The 23,405-nt window shown below is 43.6% G+C and overlaps 2 protein-coding genes across 3 annotated transcripts in view; both read left to right on the top strand.

The window, feature by feature from the left end:
• The window catches only part of BMPR2 (bone morphogenetic protein receptor type 2), a 108,378-nt gene extending 96,046 nt beyond the window's left edge, over window positions 1-12,332 (top strand). Inside the window, exons 11-13 of one of the 2 annotated variants that reach the window (XM_010406617.4) lie at window positions 1,170-1,342; window positions 1,878-3,139; window positions 4,809-12,332. In XM_010406617.4, the coding sequence (XP_010404919.1) occupies window positions 1,170-1,342; window positions 1,878-3,139; window positions 4,809-5,059 (1,686 nt within the window). In that variant the 3' untranslated portion in view covers window positions 5,060-12,332. Of the gene's footprint in view, window positions 1-1,169; window positions 1,343-1,877; window positions 3,140-4,470; window positions 4,769-4,808 lie in introns of those variants that run through there. The other variant, XM_019290378.3, reaches the window with a different exon arrangement.
• Window positions 12,333-22,503: 10,171 nt separating this feature from the next.
• FAM117B (family with sequence similarity 117 member B) overlaps window positions 22,504-23,405 on the top strand; it is a 29,344-nt gene continuing 28,442 nt past the window's right edge. Inside the window, 2 exon segments of the mRNA XM_039555090.1 lie at window positions 22,504-22,982; window positions 22,985-23,248. Coding sequence (XP_039411024.1) covers window positions 22,721-22,982; window positions 22,985-23,248 — 526 coding nt within the window. The 5' untranslated portion in view covers window positions 22,504-22,720.

The raw sequence follows: 23,405 nt of genomic DNA, 5'->3' as shown, positions 1-23,405 counted from the left end.
CTTGTCCCTGAGGGTGCTTTCCAACTTGTGTCCCTCAGCTAAGGGGAGGGTATTGGCTTATCTGCTCTGTGATCTGCTGTGGGAAGGGAGATGAAAGGTTTGCTTGTGGGGGAGCTCGTCCCCACCTGTGCAGCCAGAGCTGCATCGCCAAGCAGCAGGGATTGCCAGATGCAAGCGATGCCAGGAGCCCACTCTGTGGGTGAGGAGCTCTTGGCTCACACTCAGAGCTAGTCCTGGCTTCCACTGCCGGAAGGGCACAAGGCAGTTCTAGCACAAAGACAGTCAGCAGGGCCCACTGAATGCCATAGTGCCCAGCAGGGATTATGCGCAGTCCTCAGTCCTGGAGAGGTTGAAGTAGGCTGTAGATGTGAGCTGTGCTGGCAAACCAGATCCTCTCCATGGGCCATAGACTGGCAGCAGGGGGGCCATAAATGTCTGCCTGGCTTTTGTACTCCAGATGGAGTGGAAACAGAAGTGTTCAGTGCTTGTAATTTCAGTTGTTTCCTCTTTGGTTCCCTGAACATATGGCAGCATGTTTTGGAGGTCTTGAGCTCTAGTCCTGACTGTACAGTTCATCCCACAGTGTGATGCCAGGAACACGTGTGTGTTTCTGTTTCTCCACCTGTAAAACAAGTGCAACAAAAACCTTCTCCCATGGCACAGACAAATTCATTGATACTTATGAGACATTTGGATGTCACTGTGGTAAATAGAGAAGACAAGGATGATGAAGTGAGCATGGCTGTTATTTGCATACAGTGTGAGGAAGCAAGGCAGTGGCCATTAGCAGAGCTGTGAGGATAACCATGACAGCATTTCCAGAGTGTCAGCAATCCTTAGTACACAGCTCTCATAAGGCAAGGAGATTGAGCTGAGCATGCATCCATCAGAGGGCTGGCTGAAGGTTGTATGGACATTGGTGAATGCAGCTTTTCCTAAGTAAGCGTCTTCCAAGTTGATGTGTGTATGTGAGGTGTGATAATATTAGACTTGGATATTGCTATTATTAGGTTAAATTAACTTTGAATGCAGTTGTGTATCTTCTGTTTCTCACTTTCACCAGCTTGTAACTGTTTTCATGCATGCAGAATGCTGCCATAAAACAGTAAATCAGAAGCACAATGTAAAGGTAAAAAAACTTACGAGAAAAGGATTTTGTCTCCTGGCAGGCTGTGAGGTCACTTAAAGAAACAATTGAAGACTGTTGGGATCAAGATGCAGAAGCTCGGCTAACAGCACAGTGTGCTGAGGAGAGAATGGCAGAACTCATGATGATTTGGGAGAGAAATAAATCAGTTAGTCCAACAGTCAACCCTATGTCAACTGCCATGCAAAATGAGAGGTAAGAAGAGAGCACATTTGGGTTTAGTCAGCAGGAAATGCCCAGTGCAGCGCTTGGCTCACTCCAGGACAGAAGCTACAGCTTGCTGCACCCATGAAGTGGTGTATGTTACATGACCTAGTCTGCGTATGGGTATTGCATGACATCATAATCCCAATTGCTTGTGTTCTTAAGATCTCCTGTGTGTCCCCAGAGTTCAGGCATCTTGTATGTGAACAACTGTATTTCTCACAGAGGGACCTTCTAAACTGAGCTTAGGCAAACTTGGACAAACAGCATATTGGACAAATAGAAGAAAATTACTGTTCTCTTAGGAAACAACATCCATGATGAAATTTTGCCCTAGTAAAACCAGTTTTCTTGACCCTAGCACTTTTCAAGGAAGTTGCTGAAATATCTCAGTTGGTACTGTATCTATCGTTAGTTTATTCATGAAAAGAAACAGAAAGACACTCAGCTCCCTTAAATGAGAGGCTTTATAGTATGAGGTGATTTTTACATATATGATCTTAATATCACTTATTTTTTCTTAAAGGAATCTGTCGCATCATAGACGTGTATCAAAGATAAGGCCATATCCAGATTATTCTTCCTCTTCCTACATTGAAGATTCAATCCACCACACTGACAGCATAGTGAAGAACATTTCTTCTGAACATTCAATGTCCACTACACCATTGACTTCAGGAGAAAAGAATAGAAATTCCATTAACTACGAGCGGCAGCAAGCACAGGCTCGCATCCCTAGTCCTGAGACAAGTGTCACCAGTTTGTCCACCACCAATACAACTGGCCTCACTCCTAGCACCGGCATGACCACCATATCCGAAATGCCTTATTCGGATGAAACAAACTTACATACTACCAATGTCATGCAGCCAGGTGGGCCCACCCCTGTTTGCCTGCAGCTAACAGAGGAGGACTTGGAGACAAATAAATTGGATCCAAAAGAAGTGGATAAGAACCTGAAAGAAAGCTCTGATGAGAATCTGATGGAACATTCACTTAAGCAGTTTAGCGGGCCAGATCCGCTCAGCAGCACTAGTTCCAGCTTGCTTTATCCACTGATAAAACTTGCAGTAGAGGTGACAGGACAGCAGGACTTCACACAAGCTAGCAATGGTCAGGCATGTTTGATTCCGGATGTCCCATCTGCTCAGGTCTATCCTCTACCCAAGCAACAGAACCTTCCGAAGAGGCCTACTAGCCTCCCTCTAAACACCAAAAATTCAACAAAGGAGCCACGGTTAAAATTTGGTGGCAAGCACAAATCAAACTTGAAGCAAGTGGAAACAGGCGTTGCCAAGATGAACACTATCAATGCTGCAGAACCTCATGTTGTGACAGTTACCATGAATGGAGTGGCTGGGAGGAGCCACGGCATAAACTCTCATGCTGGCACAACCCAATATGCCAATGGCACGGTGCCCTCTGGCCAGACCAGCAGCTCGGTAGCGCAGAGGGCCCAGGAAATGCTTCAGAACCAGTTCAGTGGGGAGGACAGTCGGCTGAATATCAATTCCAGTCCCGATGAGCACGAACCCTTGTTGAGGCGGGAGCAGCAGGTTGGCCACGACGAAGGGGTTCTGGACCGCCTGGTAGACAGGAGGGAGCGACCACTGGATAATGGCCGAACAAACGCCAACAACAACAACAGTAATCCGTGTCCAGACACAGCTGCAGCCAGTATCCAGAATGTAGTGAGGAATCCTGGGCAGACCCAGACTAGAAGAGCACAGAGGCCTAATTCGCTGGATCTGTCAGCCACAAGTAGTTTGGATAGCAGTAGTATGCAGTGTAAGTGCCTGCGGGACTGAAGAGTTTCCCTGACACTTTTCTACCTAATAACTGCATATATCTGCTTGAGTAGAAATTATTTCCGTCTCTCCTCAAAGCATACTTATTAAATCTCATATAAATTTAATTTCTCTCAGCACCATTTCAGTCTTTTTGATAAAGTCCTGTCTCCATCATTTCCAATATATTAGATCACTATCATCCTTCCTCATACACAGAATAAATCTGTCTCTTTCTAACCCATCCACTCTGACTCTAGGTTAACTTCCATTATTCCTTGCAAGATTCCTACCTTTGGTAGCTGCAAAGCATATTGAAAAAGCATCCTATTTTTTTCCTGCAAGGGCACATTATACCTTCTTTCCCTTACTTTTCCTCAATCTCTCAAGAATAGCTTTCTCTCAGATGCATTGGTTAAAACAATTTATTATAACTATATGCTTCTTGGTTTTAAAGCAACTGATTTTACTGTATTAGCTCAGTCTAAAAGGATGGTCACTCATTTTCTATTTTGCTGTCTTAGCTCCAACAATTAAAACAATTCAACAGTTTGCCATGTGCATAAAAATTAATCCAAGTAATTATAGAGAAGGAATTGATTTTAATAGTCTATTTCAGAAAAACTTTCTAGAGAGTTTTATGGCCAGAGGTCTAAGAGGTTACAATGGGGCTCTCCTTTTTACAGTAAGAATGTAATCATGTAGTTATAGTTAAATTAGGTACATCCTCTGCATTTGAGCCTGTTCAAGCTATTGGAAAGACCTCCTGGTGTGCATTTTAAAGAAAATATCGTTTCAGAAGTCACTGTAGTCTTGAAAGGTGCCTGCAAATCTCGTGACTGTGTTTAGAAAGATGCTGTGATACTAGTGGAGTAAACTGGGGTGCCAGGCATCTTTGGAAATAAAAAGTTTAAAACCAAGAAATGTAGTTGAGTATTCAGCAGTGGAATGTTTAAGCCTTCCTTTTAAGTAGGAAACCTTAATTTTTGTCTTAACATGTTGATGTGAGTTGAAATCTTACCGAGATAAAAAATACTATTGCAGTGACTTTCTTTAGCTGAAGGTTAGGTTAAAAGAAGGGGTTGTGTTTTTTTAACAATCAGATTTCTACTGCTGAAGTTTCATCGCGATTAAAGTTAGTTTTGTCAGTTTTGCAACCCAGCATTCCAAATCCTGACTTAAGATCTTAACAGAGATTGGACCATTTTGTCTTCAGGTGAAATGCTTTGCCAGGTGGAGTAGGATTAGGTGACCTAACATATAGTTGCACTATTTAAATTTTAGCCTTTGCTGTCCTGTAGTAGCAACATGTTTTTGTACCTCCCATTACAGGTAATATAAGATACTATGGTTGCAAAAGCCCCTCAAATGTCAAATGCTGATTCTCCTGTTTGATGCCAATGTGTATTCCAGGTAACACAAATTACTTCACTGAAGTAATTTCTGACAGAGAACAGAATGTAGCCCTTTGTTTTAGTGGCAGCTGTTGTAGTTGATACACCTGTCGTGCCCCTGCCACACAGTTGCTTCTGTATTTAAAGATTTTTTTTTTCCTGTGTTCTGTTTCATATAAGTAACAACCCTGGACCCCAGTCTAATCTTAACCTTCCTCATAATACTATTTTCTATTCTGTTTTTTTTGTTTTGGTTTGGGTTTTTTTGTCCTTCAGTAGGTGACTCCTCACAGGATGGCAAATCAGGCTCAGGAGAGAAGATCAAGAAACGTGTGAAGACTCCGTACTCTCTCAAGCGGTGGCGTCCGTCAACGTGGGTCATCTCCACAGAGCCGCTGCACTGCGAGGTCAACAACAACGGCAGTGAGCAGGCAGTGCCCCCCAAATCCAGCACTGCTGTGTACCTTGCAGAGGGGGGCACTGCCACCACGATGGTCTCTAAGGACGCAGGGGTGAACTGCCTGTGAAATACTTCAGAAGCCGACAAATGACCTTTTTTTTGCATTATTTGAAACAAACATGCAGAAAGACATTTTTAAAAACTGCTTTCTCCTCCTGTCAGCAACCCCTACCAAGGACTCGCTTTAAATAGATTTCAGCTATGCAGAAAATTTGTAGCTTATGCTTCCATATTTTTTTATTTTGTTTTATTTTTTTGAACGTTTTTGCACTTTTATTTAGTATCGCTAAAGTTAAGTCTGTCTGTTTTGACCACGGAATATATATATGTGTATCAAAGATGTGGTCTCAAAATATTTTTTTAAAAAAAAGTAACAAAAAAAAGTATTGCTGATAATCAGTTTGGACCAGTTTCTTAAGGTCACTAAGATCATAAGCAGACTATAAGACAGGTTTGACTGCAGTGGTGTCTTGTAACCATGTTTTGATTTCTGTGCACAAGCTAGTCTGTATATTTCTATGTTACAAAGTGTATTCTCTTTTGAACCCCTTATTTTCCTTGTGTCATGTTGAAATGTGCAATAGTCTATAGTTCACAGTAGGCTTTATTGAAAAGTGTGTTTCTAAAACTGCCACATGTTCCCATTTTTGTACTTGTTAATTTTTCCTTGACAGTTGAGCAGTCAGCCGGTCATGACAGTGAACTTTGCACATCGTAGCCAGCTTGAAGCAGCTGCCAATATCACATTGTGCTCAGAGGTGACAGTGCATGAATTTTCCCCAACTTGAAAGGGCTTTAGAAAAGGAACAAAAAAAAAAAATCTGAGCTCCGTAACTTTCTTTTGATCCTTCCAAATCAAAATGTGTTTCCTTCATAGTAGTAGATGCCAGCCTGTGAAGTTGAGTAACAAAATGTTGAACAAATCTAAGGAAACAGTGTCAGCCATTTTTTCCATTTTATTTTGTGTGCAGTTTCACCCCCGTATTTATGTAAAACCTTATTTAGATCACTAATGGTGTACATTGAAAAATACACTTTATTCAGAACTGTTAATAATCACCATACTTAAAAGCTTGAGTGAAGATAGGTTGTGAACGTAGTTTGTTTACACAGAGAAAAAAAATCATGAATCTTACTTGGCACAAAACAGTTTTGTGATGAGGCACAAGTCTTTCCTTATTTACCTCCTTACAGACAGTATGGGCTAAAAATCAGCCTGATTACTTATGCAGGTAGGTGCATCCTGATCGACTGTTGTTGCCAAGTTGAGTTGAAACTCATCCTCCCTTCAGAGTTCTTAGAGGCCCTCATCCATCTTGTTAAAATTTATTGCATGCTTTTAAAATTCATGGGTGTTTGTGGGGGAGGGTTGGGGATTTTTTTCCATTCTGCTTGGTCCCTTCTTTCAGTTTGTATGCACATTGATTTTAGCTGTCAGTGAATGTGAACGTAATATGTATTCAGATAAATTGTTTTTTCACTATCTCAAGTAAACCTTTCCTTTTTTTGGAGTGATTGGTTTTACTGTCTACTGGAAGAAAATTAATTTTCTTATTAGTTAGAACCTCCTTCCACCTAAGAAATAGCCTTCCACCTGAGAAACATTCTTTCCAATTGAAAACACTTCAGTAAAAACTATTTGGATGTAAAAAAGTGTAACACATCAGTCTTTGGTAACAAGCAAAGATTTATCACTTCATCTGAAAACTGGTGATGTTCAAAGAAAGAAAATCAATTTGGTTAGCCTGCCAGACTCCTGTGGCAGGATACTGGCAGCAAACAATTGTCTCCCCCAGCCTGTCTCCTTTCAGCTGACTGAAGCAGATGCTCTCTGCTTTTAAGCTCATTTGTTTCCTTGCCATTTTACCATTTTTTCCCCCTGAGGTAAACTTTGCCAACCCTGTTCTTCTCTATATGTTGATCCAACTAGGCTAATACATGCCTTGCTTACATCTGATTCTTGCTGTTCCCCAAAATCCCTTGCTTGTGCTTGATTGCTATGATTTTCTCTTGTAATGCTTCTTAACATTTCTTAGATTCTAGATATCTCCAAGAGATAGCACTATAAATCCAGACTCTGATTAAGTGTAGTTGTAGAAATACAAGCCACGAGGCACATTTTGAGCTCCCTATGTTCTTCAAGCACCAGTTCAAATAGTACCTCTCATCTCTGAGGCATAATTACGTTTTCTCCCTGTATAATACAGTTATATCTCTCCTTTTCAAAAATACAGCCTTCTTCTGGTTTGACTTTTAATTCACTCTCTGGCTTCCCATCTGCTTCAGTCTCACGTCCCAGATGCTGAAAACCTGCCAGTTGCTCAGCTGGGTTTCAAGACCTGAATCAGAATTTCTGGCATTCTGTTCACATTGCTCACTGTGGTTCTCTTCTCTTCTGGCCTCCTGTGAGTCTCCGATTGCAGCACGCGGTGTTGTTTTGTGGTGAGCACTGTAGCGTGGTGTTGAAGGTTCTTCTCTACTTTCCCGATGACTTTGCTTTGCCTTGCATGTATCATCCATCAGCATTTCAGAATGTGGGCTGAAAAGAGTATTTAGGACTCCTACTAACTCAGACTACTCTGGGGAAAGAAGAATTACTTCTCTTGACTGCTGCTTCCTTCTGCTGAGACAGATTTGCACCAGTCTTTTAGCCTTTCTTTGCAGGCCGTGCCTTTGTAAGAAATCCAACTTTTTTGTGATCAATGCGATCAAAATGATTTTAATACCAGATGAAAATGTTGTTCTGCAGTTTTCTTTCAACATTCTTAAACAATACTTTTATTTTTTCCTTTGTCTATTTCTATTACTTGCTGGAGGGCCTTTGGAATGAATTATAATTAGTAGCAAGATTGGCTGTGCAATCTCCCACGGATAAATATAATTTGTAACATGATAGAAAAATATACTTTATCACTAAATACCCTATAGATTAAATAGAGAAAAATCTATTCTTTTTTAAAGGTCAGTCAAAGCAAACTCTTAAGTAGGTACCAAAATACTGTAATTTTGCACGGCTAGATGAAATCAGATTAGCAGTTTGGTTTTAATGTTTAATTTAGTAATGCTGGTTTTTTTCTTCACAGTACATAATCCAGTCTCCATAGAATACTTTCTCTGTAAGTTAAATGATACTAAATACTATCTCATGCCACAGGGAATCATCCTTAACCAAGAAAATACATGTAAGAGAAAGAATTCTACAAATCAAACACAGGGATAGTTGATAAATGTCCTATAAACAAGGAAGACAAATAGGATTTATTTCCTTGTGAATTATGATTTTGCTTTATTTCTTTGGTTTAAAGAAAAAGAAGGAAAATTATGAAAGTTGATAATTTTCTATCAATTTCTCACGTATATGGCAGACGAGATAAATACAGCAAAATGAAAATAGAATGGCAGTGTAAATACCTATTAATTGTGCCACTGTCAAATAGGCAATAGTAGAATATTTGTTATGGTAATTTATAATGGATAATTCAAGTAAAATGATAGAGCAGACTTTTGATGTTTGTCTAAATAAGACAAAATCCAAAATATTGCTGGTTATAGAAAATGGCTTACTAGGAGAAGCCAGGAGAGTTGCTTAGGTTAATGCATTGTCTCTTGTTTTGTTTACTGTAATAGAGTTACCAACATAACACGTTTTTTAGAATGTGAATTCCAAAACTTTTGAACAGACATGCCTCATAGTCTTCTACAATTGGTATTTACAGGTCAGATATCTGCAACACTTCCCTGAATTTGTTTATAATGCTTTATAGCTTCATTTGCTAGCCAATTAGTATTACCAAGGCCTTTCTTGAAACTCCAAGATGCACTTAAACTGCACAGCTAAAGTAAAGGGATTCCTAATTTAAAAGAAAACCATCTGATTGTATCATCATTAGAATATTTTCCGGAACAACATTTCCACTCTTGTTTTGCTTTCTTAGTGGCACTCGTTTGTCTCTTGTTTTCATATAGAAAATTACCTAATTTTCAAAGGCAACACATTTTGATTTTTTTCCGTGCACTGGGCACAAAACAATGCAAGATAGATGTGGACAAGTTTCAGGAAACAAGCAACAAAAAAAACTCACCTCATAAATATGTTTAGAACATTTATATCGTCCCACCTGTCACCTTTCTCTAAAATCTAGAATCCTACCTGCCTCAGAGAAGAGAAAAGGAAGTTCTTTAATTGTATGGAGTTAATTATTGGCCCAAACTTAATAGTAATGAATCCTTATTTAAAAATATTTATGTATACATTGTATATGCCCTAGTTCCAGTGTTCAGTGCATTTTGCTCTAATGATACTCCTTTTTAAAATGTTAAAAACTATACACTAAAATAACATTACTGTGTCTATGTTCAGATTATAATTTTCTTTAATGAAAAATACTCAAAAGTTCATAGCCATACTGCCATTGAAATGTTACTGTGGATATTTCTAGCCTAATTAGGGAGAATTTAAAAATTCACATATTTAGTCTATACATTAGAAAGTAATTTTGCTGTAATTTTTATTTGTATAAAAATGATGGCTGGTCCCATTGCTGAAACAGGCTGGGTTTAAGCCATAAAAATAATAATTGCCAAGCACAGTAGCATATAAATGACCTGATGTGTAATTGGAAAATTTGTAGCAGCTCATCAAAGTAAATTGAAATATGATTGATCTGTCTTTGAAAGTTGGATCATAAACTGGACAACTTAGTATTTTGCATAAATTTGGATTATTTGAACTTTTTTGTCTGGTCTCCCTGTACCCATTTTAACACGTGAATATACTAACCTTCTTTTTAAAATGTGCTTACTATTTTTGTTCAACCTCAAGCCTTTCTTCAGTGAAAAAACTATACATATTGCAGTGAATCCAGATATATATATTTTTATGTAAACTCTCTATGTATTTAGATGCATATGTATGTTGTGTGTAAGTTCCAGGAATAAATTCTGTGAGTTACAGCATCAGATGGTAGCACTGGTAGAAAGTATAATATGGGGGGGTGGGGGGTGGTGTTTCATATGCCATTTTAAAATTGTCTGTGGTGCATCACAGTAAAGCTGGAGTCAGACTGTGACACATAGTCCAGCAGTTCAAGATCTCCCATGACAGACTTGTCACTGATTGATTGGGTGGAATGGATTTATGACAGAGAGAGAGAGAAACCTGGAAATGCACATGACAAACTTTATCTGAAGCTGAGTAATTTAAGATACCTCTCTCAAAAATCAAAAAATAACCCAAAACACTTAACACATGATAATTTTTACAAGGCTTTTTTATGTAGTAGCTATAGTTATGTGCGTGGTTGCAATTTAAATATAGTATTTTAGTCCATGAAATCCAATTACATTTTAGGCTTCTATATTGTCATATGAAACTGTAGCTATAGAAATACATCCCTTTTTGATCTCACCCACCCCCCAAGTAGGTTCAGTTTTGACATGAAAGAGTAACAAATCAGATTTCTCATTTTGGGGTTTCTTCTGTACTGAGTAAAATTGGAGGCAGAACTTCCATTTCTGCAATAACAGATGTGGGTGCTCCTGCAAATCCAGGTGGACGTTCCGTTCAGCACCGGTGTTTCTGAGGGAATGGGCACCTCATCAGCTCACGGCTGAGCCCAGTGCTCTTGGAATCCAAGAGGAGTCTGCCTTTGACTGTGGGCAAAGGAGGGGTAGGTTCTGCTGGCTGTGGTGGTAAACATTTCTGGGGAGGATTAGCCCTAGGAAAGCTGATGTGGAATGTGGGGACTGCAGGGGGCAGCCCTGGCTCCTGAGCCTTGCCAGGGGTTGCCGAGGGGGGTTTCAGGCTGTCGTGCTGGGTCAGCACAGGGCAGCTGTGGCTTTGTCAAGAAGTGGAACTGCATTGGGGAAGTGGGACTGGAAGGGTTCAAGATAAAACCTCATTTACACCAAGGCCCTTTAGTGTTGATCTGGGCTCCATGCAGGTCTCTGTTAGCAGTGCATTACTAATACAAATTAGTTCTTATGACCATTTCTGTTTATTTCACTGTGGTTTAATGTACCCGTGTGCATAATAAGGAGGAACTAGTTGGAGTTACGCTAATTCATAGTGTAATCATCCGGTATTTTTCAAAGCCTATTGGTGTTTTCATCAGCAATTGTTTGAATTTTCAAGTCATTCAGTTGGTTAACTTCAATGCATACACCATGCTTTCACAGCACAGGAAGGAAGGATTTCTTCCCAGTCCTTGCAAACTACTGCAGATGTATCACCGGAGTGTATCTATCCAGGGGCACAGCATCTCACCTGGTCACTATTTTAAAGCAGAAATAATTAGCCTTTTTAACTTCCTAGTTCCAAGGTCTCCCAGACGTCCACTTTTGTAGCCCATTCACTTGTTTTTAAGACAGCAAACGTGTGAGGTTTATTTCTAGAGCACTTGATTCACTTTCTTTTTTGTGCTTCAGAACTGTATCATGAAGTATCACACTTCAGTCTTGTTTATTCAGAAAATAGTTAATGTTTCTGGTCTTTGTAAGAAGTCACAAGAACAAACAGGCAAGTCCTAGTTATAGCTGACTCATTTGTCACTTTTGAATTTCCTGATTGGTGACTCTTCTCTCTCTTTCACACTGTTGAAATGTATTTAAAACGGTTTGTATGTATATGTTTCTTGTCTGCTTTTTGTCTCTAGAGGAAAGTGTGCTCTATTCACATTTATATAAGCTGGAATCATATTTTACAATCGCTGTTGATTATTTTCCCCCAAATGCAGTATAAGAGGAAAATAAACATGGCAAGAACAAATTTCTAGGGTTTGGTCTTCTGTAAAAGCTGAAATAAGAAGATGTGAAACTGCCATTTTCCTCATGAAAGACTGTAAAGAGAGCATTACTTTCTGAGCGAGCTTTTCTGGGGGAAGAGGGGGAGAAATCCTAGAATATGGAGTCTCATCAGAACCCTTTTGTTAACGGGTATTTTTGGTTTTCCTCTCAAACGACTGAGGAAATATCATGTATGAATTTATAAATAATTGCTTTCAGTTATTTCTTTTGTATAAGCTGCCCAATACCCTTGCTATGCTGTATAAGTTGTGTTTCATGGAACAGTGTGAGTATGAAATAAAAAGCTAATTTTTGGTTTTTAATCATCTGTGGATGCCACTATGAAAGCTGACATTGTTAAAGCCACTACAGAGTTTTCTATGAATACTTGTAAGAATTGCTTTGTTATATATAAACCTAAATAAAGAGATTGTATTGATACAGAGACATTGGATAAGAACATTTAAAAGGCTATTCTTTAGGCCTGAGAGAAAAGGCTTGCTGTAAAAATGGTGCATTATTCCATTTATTAAAGATCATATTAATGACAAAAAGCATGGTCTTTTGTTGGTGGTTCATGTCATTATTGGCCACGAGCAGTAGTATGCTCCAGGAGTGAAAGGAAGAGGAAAACCCCATTGCAGCTGTGTTGGTTGGAGGATAAGGAATTACTTGATGACTAAGGGCTGAATAGGACTTCCAAACACCTTTGGAATGAGCAGGTCCCACCCTGCCTTGTTCCCAGGTGGTCCTGTGCATTAGGAATCACTGGGACTTGCCCCTGCTGGAGTAGTGCAGTGGCTCTGCTCCCTTCTTCCCCCTTTCTCACTGGCCAGCCAGGTCAGATGCTTGTGTTGGAATTGAACACAGTTTTGCAGACATTTCAAAGCAGCAGGCCTTGCATGACCTCTTGTCACACTTTGTCTGCTTGCTAAGTGTAAATGCAGAAAAACAGAAAACGAAAACAGGAAAAAAAGGTATTAAACTAAATACTTTCCTCCTTCAGTTTTGGTTGGTGCTTGGGGAGAGCACAGGATTTACATCAACCAGGCGTGTGGAGGAACACAGCAAGCAACAACCTCTGCAGCTGGGACAGGAATTGCGAGAGTAACCTCTTACGCTTCCCACACAAACTATTGCACTTCCCCCTCCCCATGAAGAGACAATATCCTGGCATTCTTACAAGCAGAAGCTTTCCCAGCCCAGAGCTACTATCCTGTCCAGCAGAACTGAAAAAGATGGATTAAGTTACAGTAGAAGGATGCTGCAAATTTCCACTGACTGGTGCTTTCTACTATACACAGACTGGTGGCATCCATCCTGCAGCTCAGTTGCTTTGTTGCTTTTGTCTCTCCTCCTCAATTATTGTTAATTTATTTTTCTCTATCCACGGTGATGAGTTTTGCAAGCAAATAAGTGGTGCAAGTCTCTGGCCAAAGAATTAACTCCAAAATTCAAAGAAAGAAGGGAGACAGAATGAGGAGCTTCATTTCTTGCTGTCATAAATAAGGAGGAAGAAACAAACTGAGGCAAGTAGTGTATGGTTGAGTATCTGCCTGTATGGCAAATCATCTCAGCCCCACAAGTGAACTTAGAAACCTTTGGCTACAGGAAGGGACCATGGCAGGCCTTGCTTTCCCTGCAAGCAGGAAGCACACTGGGAGCAGGGGCCAGCATGACAAAAGTACATGTGTCCCCAAAAGCAATTCTCACTCTTGGCTTAGCTGAGAGTAAGAGCAGCCAAGTCCTGCCCTACCCCAGCAGGTGTGGCTGTGCCTTATCCTCAGGGCATCTGAGAAGCCTGACTCAGCCCTGCAGGAGCAGAGTGTTAATGGTGAATTTTACTGATAGATTTTTCATTGGGTGCATGAGCTACTCGGGCTTAAGAAAGTCTCCTCATAATTTCCCTGTGTGACCTCATACGCTCACCTCTGCCAGCTCTCCCCTGCAGAAATAACAACCACTTTTTTTCGCGTTTGCTTTGCTAATGGGAAATGAAAGTAAAACAACAATAATTATACTCCCCTTTGTTCCAGAGCAGTGATGCAGCTGCAGAACGTACTTTGTGGAACACAGCCACGTCAGTCTTCCATTTGTTTCCATTCAGGGTTTTTTTCCCTATTTACTTCTTGCTAATTCTGATGTTATGGAAATTCTCCATGTGCAGGAGATTATAGACATCTGCTCACTGCCATGACCTAAAACGCATTCTATTGGATAAGAAGGTTAATTTTCCACGGCAGGAAAACTCAGCTGTACCAAAATATTTGTATAAATTCAGCTTTTCATGTTAACCTGAAACATTGTCATTCTCCATCCAGTGAAGTGTTGAAATGTTTTGATCCCTGGAATTTAAATGGCACACTTGGGTATTCTGCCTTTATGTCAGGGGATCTTCTTTCAGCTCTCAGTACCACAGGGAAAGTTTGTGAGAAATCCACAAATGGTGATCTGTGCTGGAGTCATGCTTTGGGGATCACTGATGCTTCTTTCACAAAGACAACAAATAAGGCTGCCTAAGGACAGCTGGTCTGTGGGAGGTGATTAAGGAAAGCAAGTCTGTATTTACTATGTGGTGTCTGAGCAAATGGCTTTTCTAGATGGGGCTCACATGAGCACGGAAAATGTTAAGGATGCAAATATTGAGAAATGTTGGAAACAGCTGATCCAGGTGCATTTCAATTCACAGGACAGGAGCTTTTCAGCAGCCTCTATCACAGTCCAATCAAGTCCTTTGGAGAACAAGGACATACGGTCAGTAGAGAGCAGGCAGGTGGTTTGGGCAGATAATGGCCAAAAGCCAGTGGGCAGCACCTCAAGTACATGAGGTCGATTCGAGGAAGGAGAAAGCATGAAGGGAGGCTAGAGAGACTTGTTTCAGGCATCAGCAACACTGTAGAATTCAGCATTCGTCTTTGGCCCAATTTCTTTGTTGTTGCTGCCAAGTGCTAACAGGAAAGGTAGTGTAGGGCGTTGTGATAAAGAGGGTACAGAGGTTGTACAGCTTGTTTTACCAGTGCCACTGCTTGTAACAGGCCTGCAAGCAGCTCCTAGGAATGGTACAGGCCTGTTCGCTTTCCCCTGTCACCTATTGCAGCCTTTGTTTGGGAGAAGTTCATGCCACAAGCTATCAGATTTCCTAATCAGAATGACTAGAAATAACAGTTTTCATAAGGTACTTTTGTGCACATGGGACTGTGTGCATGGGGAGCGAGGTTGGCTTGTGCTCTGTTCCTGGTTTTGTTCCTGACAGTCTGTGTGCTTTGCGGTGACCAGTATTTTGCCAGTCTGCTGTAATATTGAAATTACACCTGTTTTTTCCATCTCCTTCCCTTTCTTTCCCTTTGTCCCCCTCTCCCTTTCCTCTTACTGGAAAGGTAATAATTGATCCCTGCAGATGTGTTGTAAAAAGTAACTTCTAGCATCTCCAGGTCTCTAGATTAGTTAAAAAATCAGATCTGACACAAGTGACTGTAGCAGGGTATAGGTCTGCCTAGCCCAGGAGATAGGCATTGCTGATGCCCACATCAGCTGTACTGGTGCAGCCAACGTGTGTATGGGTGACCAGAGAATTTCCTGCAGGACTGATCTCTGCTGAGGTGGAAATACTTTATTGGGAACCTGTATTTCTGTTGCCATTCCAAGAATTTTCTTGCAGGACCACTAACAATTCTGAATCAGGCCTCAGAAATGGCTGGCTTAAAATCACTATTAAGCCAGGTAACTTTATTTATTGTTTGCTTCTGGAAAACCAGAATGCAACTAAATAATGTGTTTGAGCTTCACCCTGTGATCATGAGGGATGGAAATGTGCTTTTAAGGCACAGACAAGCAGAAGTTCCCGTCTACTTACATAAGCTGTGAACTGAGACTGTAAGTGACACGAGCAGTATTTGCAGCCAGGCAGAAGCAAACAGCAGTACCAAGAAGACTTGATTTGGGCACTGTGTTAACCCCAGCTCAGCAGCCAGCCCATAGGCAGGGCTCACAGGTTCTCCTGTGGCAAACCAACAACAGCCTCGGGAATCCTTCCCCTGTCCTGGGTTGGGGTGCGGGAGGCAGGCAGAGGAACTGGAGTCTGCTGGGGAAGCGGGGGAGGGAAGCAGGAGGAAGGGCAGGGTTGTTCCAGGATGAGCCCCTGGTGGGGTGCCAGCTGAAGAGCTGCGGCTCCGTGCTGGTGTATGGCAGAGCTGAGAACGGCTCTTGCAGGCTGAGCTCTTGCTCAGCGTGCAGCCATGAGGCAGGTGCCCCTCCCTGGGGGAGATGGGACAGCCCAGCACGCAGCTCAGGGTGGACCTCAAGGAGAAGAGGGATGCTGCAGGCTCACCATGATGAAGCACCAGCTTAGCCATGCCAGCCACAACTGCTGGAGATGTCTGCCTGCTCCTGCTGAGTAGAATGAACCTGACACCTTGTCTGAGCACTTGGCTGTGAACAGCAGTGGGGCTTGGGGCTTTGGCCACCTTTGCTTTCTTCCTCTCCAAGCTGACATCCTCTCTCTCAGTGATGGCTCTCTGGCTCTCCTGGAGGCAGTCAGGCTGAATGGGAGGTGCAGTGCATGAGGATGGGGTGCTACCATGGAGATAAGTTGATGTCTGGCTCAGATGTGACCAAACAAGTTAAAAGCTCCCCTGCTGCCCATGGATGAGTGCAAGGGAGGATTCAGAGCTCTGCTTGATCCATTCTTTCTGAGTAAGTGTTTTCCCAAACTGGAGAATCACACACTCACGCTTAGTCACACACTCTGCTCAAGTTAATTAGTTTAACTACAGAGCTAGTGTATGTCTGTAGAGAGAGAAGAAAAATCATTTTGTCACTGCCTCTCAGTGCATGAATAAGCCATGCCAACATGCTTTCCACCAATTCTTTAGCTTTTCCAAATGTTATATGAACAAGTAGAAGCAAAACAAGATTGTAGGCCTGAATCAGAAAGAGTGAACTTTCAAGTGTCTGTAGTTATATGCCTATTCATCGCTTACACTTAAACTTACAGAATGTTTATCATCCTACATGACAACATGGTCATAAAACCTACATTACTGAAATATTGTCACTTACCAAATTAACTAATAGTGTCAGCATTTGAAATAAATATTTTATACTATGTAATTCCAGTGTGCTCACAGTACAGAAACTGCTGGTGCCTTGCTGGAGCAATCAGTGTTTAATGTTTGTAAATCAAGAATTTCCTTCTATAGCTTGCACATATTCTTCCAACATGAGACTAGAAATACAGAAACACATTACATCTCTATACACAACACAAATACAGACAAATTATATATTTGCAAGTTCTGTAAATATGAGCTAAAAATGCTAAGTTTTTGAAAGATAAAGAAAGATTGCTTGCTTCCTAAAAGGAAGGAAAGTTTTATTATTGAAGGGGAGGAATCATGTGCAAATTATCATTCCAGCATCTTGCAGGATACCTGGGGGAGATTATACTGTCTCTTGTTTAAGTGAACTAGGCCACTTCTCTCAATATTACTGAAAAAAAGATTCTGGGCTTTGGTGGACAACATGCCTTTCCTGCTGCTCGTTCTTTTCCCTTATCCCAGTCCAAGAACAGTTTCAGGTCCCATCCCTGAAGCAAGCAGGACTCCAGTTGCCCCTCTCCTTCAGCAGCTGGACACTCACCACAGGGGTATCGCTTAGTGTTGCTGCTGACATTGAACACATGCTCAGAAAACTGATCTGTATGTGTGGAAAAACATGTCACATGTAGGTAATTTAGCATTGGCTTCTAAAGAAATTAACCTCGTGCTTCTCCCAGTTAATTACATGTGCCAGGAATGTGCAGTGGGAGCGTCTCCCAAGCCTGCATGTAATTGTTGCATTGAGAACTGAGTTTCTTTGTCAAAAATGTGTTATCTTAATGCCAGTGAGGCACCGAAGCCTCTGAATGTTATTTCTATGCCAACTTTTCTTAAAGACTACACCTTATAAAATGTGACAGGAGTGCATTTTGCATTTTTCTTATTGCATGGAGTTTGATTTATGTCCAAAGTCCCATCTGTTGTTTTTTATTGTTTTAATCTTAATACCTTATTTCAATCTGTTTGCCTTCTCAAATCCCCACAGATATTCTGGAATGTAAACTAGGCTCTTACAGGTTTTGTGTGAAGCAAATTCTATTATATTTGTCCTATTTTTTTAAATGTCTTTTTCTCCAGTTGATGTTGAACACCCACATAAACAAGCAAAACAAACTCACTCTGCAGGGGAGAGATGAGAAATGCAATGAAATATCCTGAGGTGTAAGCTAATGTTTAGATTAGACTCCCAGAATCTCTAGTCTTTTAACCTTCAATATTGCTTACATTAACTGTAGGTAAAAAAACAATTTCAGGCAGTAGATTGCTCCTCTACATGTGCTGCTTTGCATTTATTTGATTTTAGAATAAGACAATAACATACTTGAAGCTGCTTGAAGTACAGTCATTTTCTGTAAGGTTTACTATTATTTTAACAGAACATTTTATATGTATATTATTATGAGCAGTGAGCAGTATTATTCACACATTTTCAGTCTGAAGTACCAGACAACTCCTTAAGTATTATTTGTTTTACTAGCTGTACTAGTAGTACAGTAGTGATTTGGGCCTCTCAGCTTAGTTAAACCTCTTTGACCCTTGTTTCTCTGCTTTTCATTTGGTGTTAGCAGTTGACCAATTCCCTGACTTGTTTACATCCCTGCTTTCAGCAGGTTGCAGATCTGTTCATGCAGCTCTGTGTGTTTGATCAGTCTGCCCTTGAGGGCATTCAATGTGCTTCCCGCCTTTGGATTGATTTGTTCATATCTGCAGCATTTACCACACACCATATTTTAAGAAAGAGCCAACAGCTTGCACATAAGGAGCCGGCTGCCATACCTAGGTTTCATCTCCCAGCACTGAGTACAAAGCAGCACATTTTGGCAGGACTCTGGATGGGTGCCGAGGACCTCCAGTGGGATGTGGGAGTGCTCGCCACCTCCTGCGGTGGCACTTCAGCCTGGTATGTGAGCAAAGCAGTATCTGCTGAGCTCCCAGGGCCAATGGGTTGATAAAAATTCCAGGCAGAGGGGAGCTGGAGACACAGAGATGGGTCCTGTGTACGTGGGATCACGTGTGACTCCAGGGCAGTTGGAGTTACTAAGGTGACTGTGGTCACTAAAAGGCAGATTCACATGCTGCTGGTAGAAGGCTCACAGCCTCTGTGGTGATGAGGAGTTTCATTCCTATTTTTTGGATCACTGTTGCCACCATTACATTAGGTGTTATGGCCAGAGTAAGGCTGTCACTTATTTGAAGAAACCCTGGCCTAGAGGTTCCACATGAAACCATATGGAATATATTGCTCAGAGGTGGCCTGGACAGCATTTGGCAAAGTGTGCAGGCAGAAAGGAAGGTGACAGCTGAAAAAAACCCAGAGCCTGAGAGGTGTGAATTGCAAGGGGAGTCTGGGGGATCTGAATCCAAGTTATGTGGGGCTGAGGTTTTGTTTTGAGGCTTTGGGTTATTTTGTAATTGAAAAAGAGTTTCAAAACTATTTCAAGTTCATAATCCTGCTTTAGCTCTTTCCATTATTTCCATAAGATGTAGGAGTAAGATCCTGTTGTAACACATTTGTTACAGTTTAAACAAATGAACGTAAGAAGTACACGATGTTTGAGTAGGTCTGAGTACATGACTTTACATGTTGAGCTGCGTGCAAAGCAATACAACTGATGATGAGGAGTACACATAAATACTTTGCTTTATATTCTCACAGCAACTGTGTGGAGCAGTGCCACCTCTGCAGTGTGACAATAATGTGGGGAGCACTACAATTGTCACAGGTATCTTCTGCAATCCATGTCGTGACTTGGTTCCATAGCATGCAGTATGAAAATCACTGAATCAGTACCTGTCATTTTTGGCCTCTTCAAAATTGTAACAGGAATAAGAATGCATTCAGAATATTTTGTGCCTTAGAAGTATCTTTATGGCACACTGCTTGCAAGTATTGGGAAGTACTGCTTCCAGTATTTCTGGTGAGCATAAACTGGGGTGAAAGTCTGCTGCACAGCTGTGCAGGCGCTGGGAGTGGGTGCTGTCACAGCAGGAAGAACTGCATCTTCTGCTCTTCACTGAAAATTGCAGCAAAGAAGTGAAACAAACGCTGCATAAATTAACCTTCTTTAGGGTAACTGTGCACTGTTCTGGGCTGCTGTTGTGGTTTAACCTGTCAGGCAGCTGACAGGTTAACCCCACACAGCTGCTCTCTCGCTCATTCCCAGTGGGTGGGGGAAGTGAACTGGGGGGAAAAAAAAGTAAAATTTGTGGGTTGGGATACAGACAGTTTAATAGGGCATATGATGATAATAGATACTAATATAATATATTAGATATTATAGAGATACAAGATATAGAGCTATATATTATATATAGATAACAATAATAGAAGAATACAGAAAGCAAGCGATGCACACTGCAATTGCTCACTACCCGCCAACCAAAGCCCAGCCAGTCCTGGAGCAGCAGCCCCCAGCCAGCTTTTCCCCTCGTTCATATGCTGAGCTTGCTGCTGTGTGGTGCAGAACATCCCTTTGGGGTCAGCTGTCCTGCCTGTGTCCCCCCAGCCTCTTGTGCCCTCCAGCCTCCTTGCTGGTGGGACTGGGTGAGAAGCTGAAAAGTCCACATCTCCCCTGGTGCTTTCTGCTAGCAGCTCCAGGTAGGGCTGTTCTCCAGCTGTGGTGTTTTGCTAGTTGGTGAAAACATAGCTGTTATTTTGTTGATCACCTCCCTTGGGATCTGACAATGTCCATCTTGCCATTTAGTTCCTAAAAACGTATTCTCCTTGTCCCTTGACCTTACTTTGAGTTATGGCAAAACTGGCTTTTGGAAGGTTTCAGACTCTTTTCTTCCCCTTCTCAAAAACTTCTTGTGCTGTGTTGCCCCACAGATGAGTCACAGAAACTGCTGAAGGACAAAGCAGCAGACAGGTTCCATTTATTTCTCCAGACATGCTGCGTGCTGGTTTTCTACTTCCTGGGTATTTACCCATGGAGAGCTTTAAAGCTGAGGTTCTTTTCAATATATACGTGGAGTCACTGAGGGAATTACGAGATCCCTTCACCCCCAATGACAGCAGTACACAGCTTATACTGTTCTCTGCCTCTCAGCCATCCCCAGTGAGGAGAGCACTGTCTCCCAGATATTTCATTTATTATGGGTTATCTGGTGATTTTGGTGCCTTGCCAAATTGTACCAGCAGTGCTTGTGATGGCTACAAGAAAAGGACTGGGAAGTGTCCCTATGCATAATTTACAAGATAACATAAGTAAATTGCACAGTTGAAGAAAGGGACATAATAGGACTGATGATGATCTGCCAGGCTTCTGGTGCCTTCGTTTGGCAGCCACTTTCAGGGGTAGCACAGGGTAATTCTTGAGACTGGACACAGCCTCTTGTAGCCAGTTTTGATTGGCCCATGCAGCTTCAGGCCGTGTTACTAGCATTTACAGTACCTGTGAGCAAGCATAATGCCTTTCAAAATAAATGTAATTAATCCAGAATGCAAGAGCTTACTCCACAACACCTCATCACTACATCTGCCCTGGTCTCTTTTGTCGGTCAGATTTCTCATGAAAAGCTCTCAGCTCTGACAAGAGCTTTACCCTTCAAGGCTTTAGGTAGGCCAGTATCCAGGCATCCTTAAGAAAGGCCTGTGCGCATAGTCTTGCTTTTCAGGTTTGTTTAACTTGTCAGCCACAAGGATGGAGCTCTTCAAAGGGGAAGTAGGGATTTTTAAGTGAAGTGGGTTTCAATCAGAAACAGCAAAGGAGAGAGAAAAATACAAACCCAAGCACAACCAAGCTGAACAGAGAGCAGTATGTAAATTGGCACACCATTCGTATCATAGCAATGCTTTTCAATTGCAACATCCAACTTGTAGAGCAGTATTGAAAAGAATTTGTGTACGTTCTGGTAGCTCAGAAGGCATTTGTAATAAAGACAGAAGAAAGGTTTATTGATTCTCTCTAGTGTTGAGGGCATTAACGTGTTTGCCTTGCATCTAAATAACCAAGCACATGAACTAAGGCCTGTTCCATGCACGTATTCACTGCTCTGCTGTATAAATTTGGTTAAGAGGATGCCAGCAGTTAACAAATATTATTAAAAGATTACAATGAAGATGCAACTAATCTGACCTAAGGGGGGAGAGTAAACACAGCAATTAAGGGAAAAGGGGGTCAAGTCTGCCTGGATATTGCCCACGTCTCTGGTGCCATCATCGGTAACACCGAGCTGGTGGCAAAGCGATTGGATAAACCGTTGTGGAGCCCCGTCCCCTCCTGGAGTGCACCTTGGGCTAGAAATAATGGAATAGGAATAATGGTCTCTTAGAACGGGACCAAGAGGCGGGTGAGCCACTGCCGGCTCGCAGCTCTCCCCGTGGCGGCGGCGGCCTCGTGGCGGCGTGAGGGAGCCCGGAGCGCGGCCCCGCGGCGGTGTGAGGGAGCCCGGAGCGCGGCCCTGTTCCCGCCGGGGCTGCCCCGCCGCACGTGCCGGGGGCAGTGCGCGGCCCCGCCACCACCCGCGTGCGGCTCTTTAAGCGCTGCCTCCGCCCCGCGCCCCCCCGCACCCTCCGCGCGGGCTCGGCCACTCAGGCGCGCGCCCCGCAGCCAATGGGCGCGCCGTAGCTGCGCGAGCCGAGCGGCGCCGCGCCCAATGGGAGGGCGCGGTGGGCGGGGCGCGCGGCCGGGGCACTATTGTTGATGAGGCGCACGGAGGCTGCGGGTGCAGCGGCGCGGAGGGGACGGGAGTGCGACCGCGACGGGAACGGAAACCGGGACGGGGCTGCGGCGGTCGCCGCCGCCACCTGAGGCGTCGGACCTCGCGAGGAGCGGCCCGCGCCTCGTACCCTTCTGTCCCTTCCCCGCCTCAGGCCGCCTTCCGTGAGCCCCGGCTCCCGACGGACAATGTCCCACCAGCGCGTGAGGCGCGGCGGCTCCCCGACCCCCGCCACCTCCCTGACGGGGGGAGGCAGCGCGGCGGCGGCGGGCGGCGGAGCAGCGGGAGCGAGCAGCCGCCTCCAGCCCATGCGGGCCACGGTGCCCTTCCAGCTCAAGCAGCAGCAGCAGCAGCAACATGGCAGCCCCACGAGGAGCGGTGGCGGCCCGGGTGCGGGGCTCCCACGCGCGGCGCCCCCCGGCAGCGGCGGGCGCGGCGGCCCCGCCACGGCCCCGCCGGGGGAGCGGGCAGCGGCGGCGGCGCCTCCTCGCGGGGCAGCCCCACGCGTGGCCATGGCGGGGCGCGGGGCAGCCCCCCCCGGCACCACCACCTGCCGCCGCCCCCGCCGCCGCTGCCGGGCTGCGGGCCCTCGCCCTGCTCCTCGCCGGTGCCTCCGCTGCCGGAGGGCAGGGTCCGGCACCACCACCGGCGGCAGTCGCCGGAGCCGGGCAGGAGCTCCCCAGAGAGGAAGAGCCCTAGCTCCCCCGTCTGCAAAGGTGAGCGCAGGGGGGTCCGGGACAGCGGCAAAGGGCACGTCCCCGGCGGCCGGGCCAGGCGCGGGGTTGCAGGGCAGGGGCCGGCGGTGCCTCCGAGCGCCTCGTGCCCTGGGGCAGAGCTAGGGACCGGGCTGTGCCCGGGCTGGTGCCCGCCCTG

The sequence above is a fragment of the Corvus cornix genome, chromosome 7 (assembly GCF_000738735.6).
Source record: "Corvus cornix cornix isolate S_Up_H32 chromosome 7, ASM73873v5, whole genome shotgun sequence".
Taxonomy (NCBI): domain Eukaryota; kingdom Metazoa; phylum Chordata; class Aves; order Passeriformes; family Corvidae; genus Corvus; species Corvus cornix.
The sequence above is the reverse complement of the archived record's forward strand: the minus strand, read 5'-3'. Positions and strand labels throughout refer to the sequence as shown.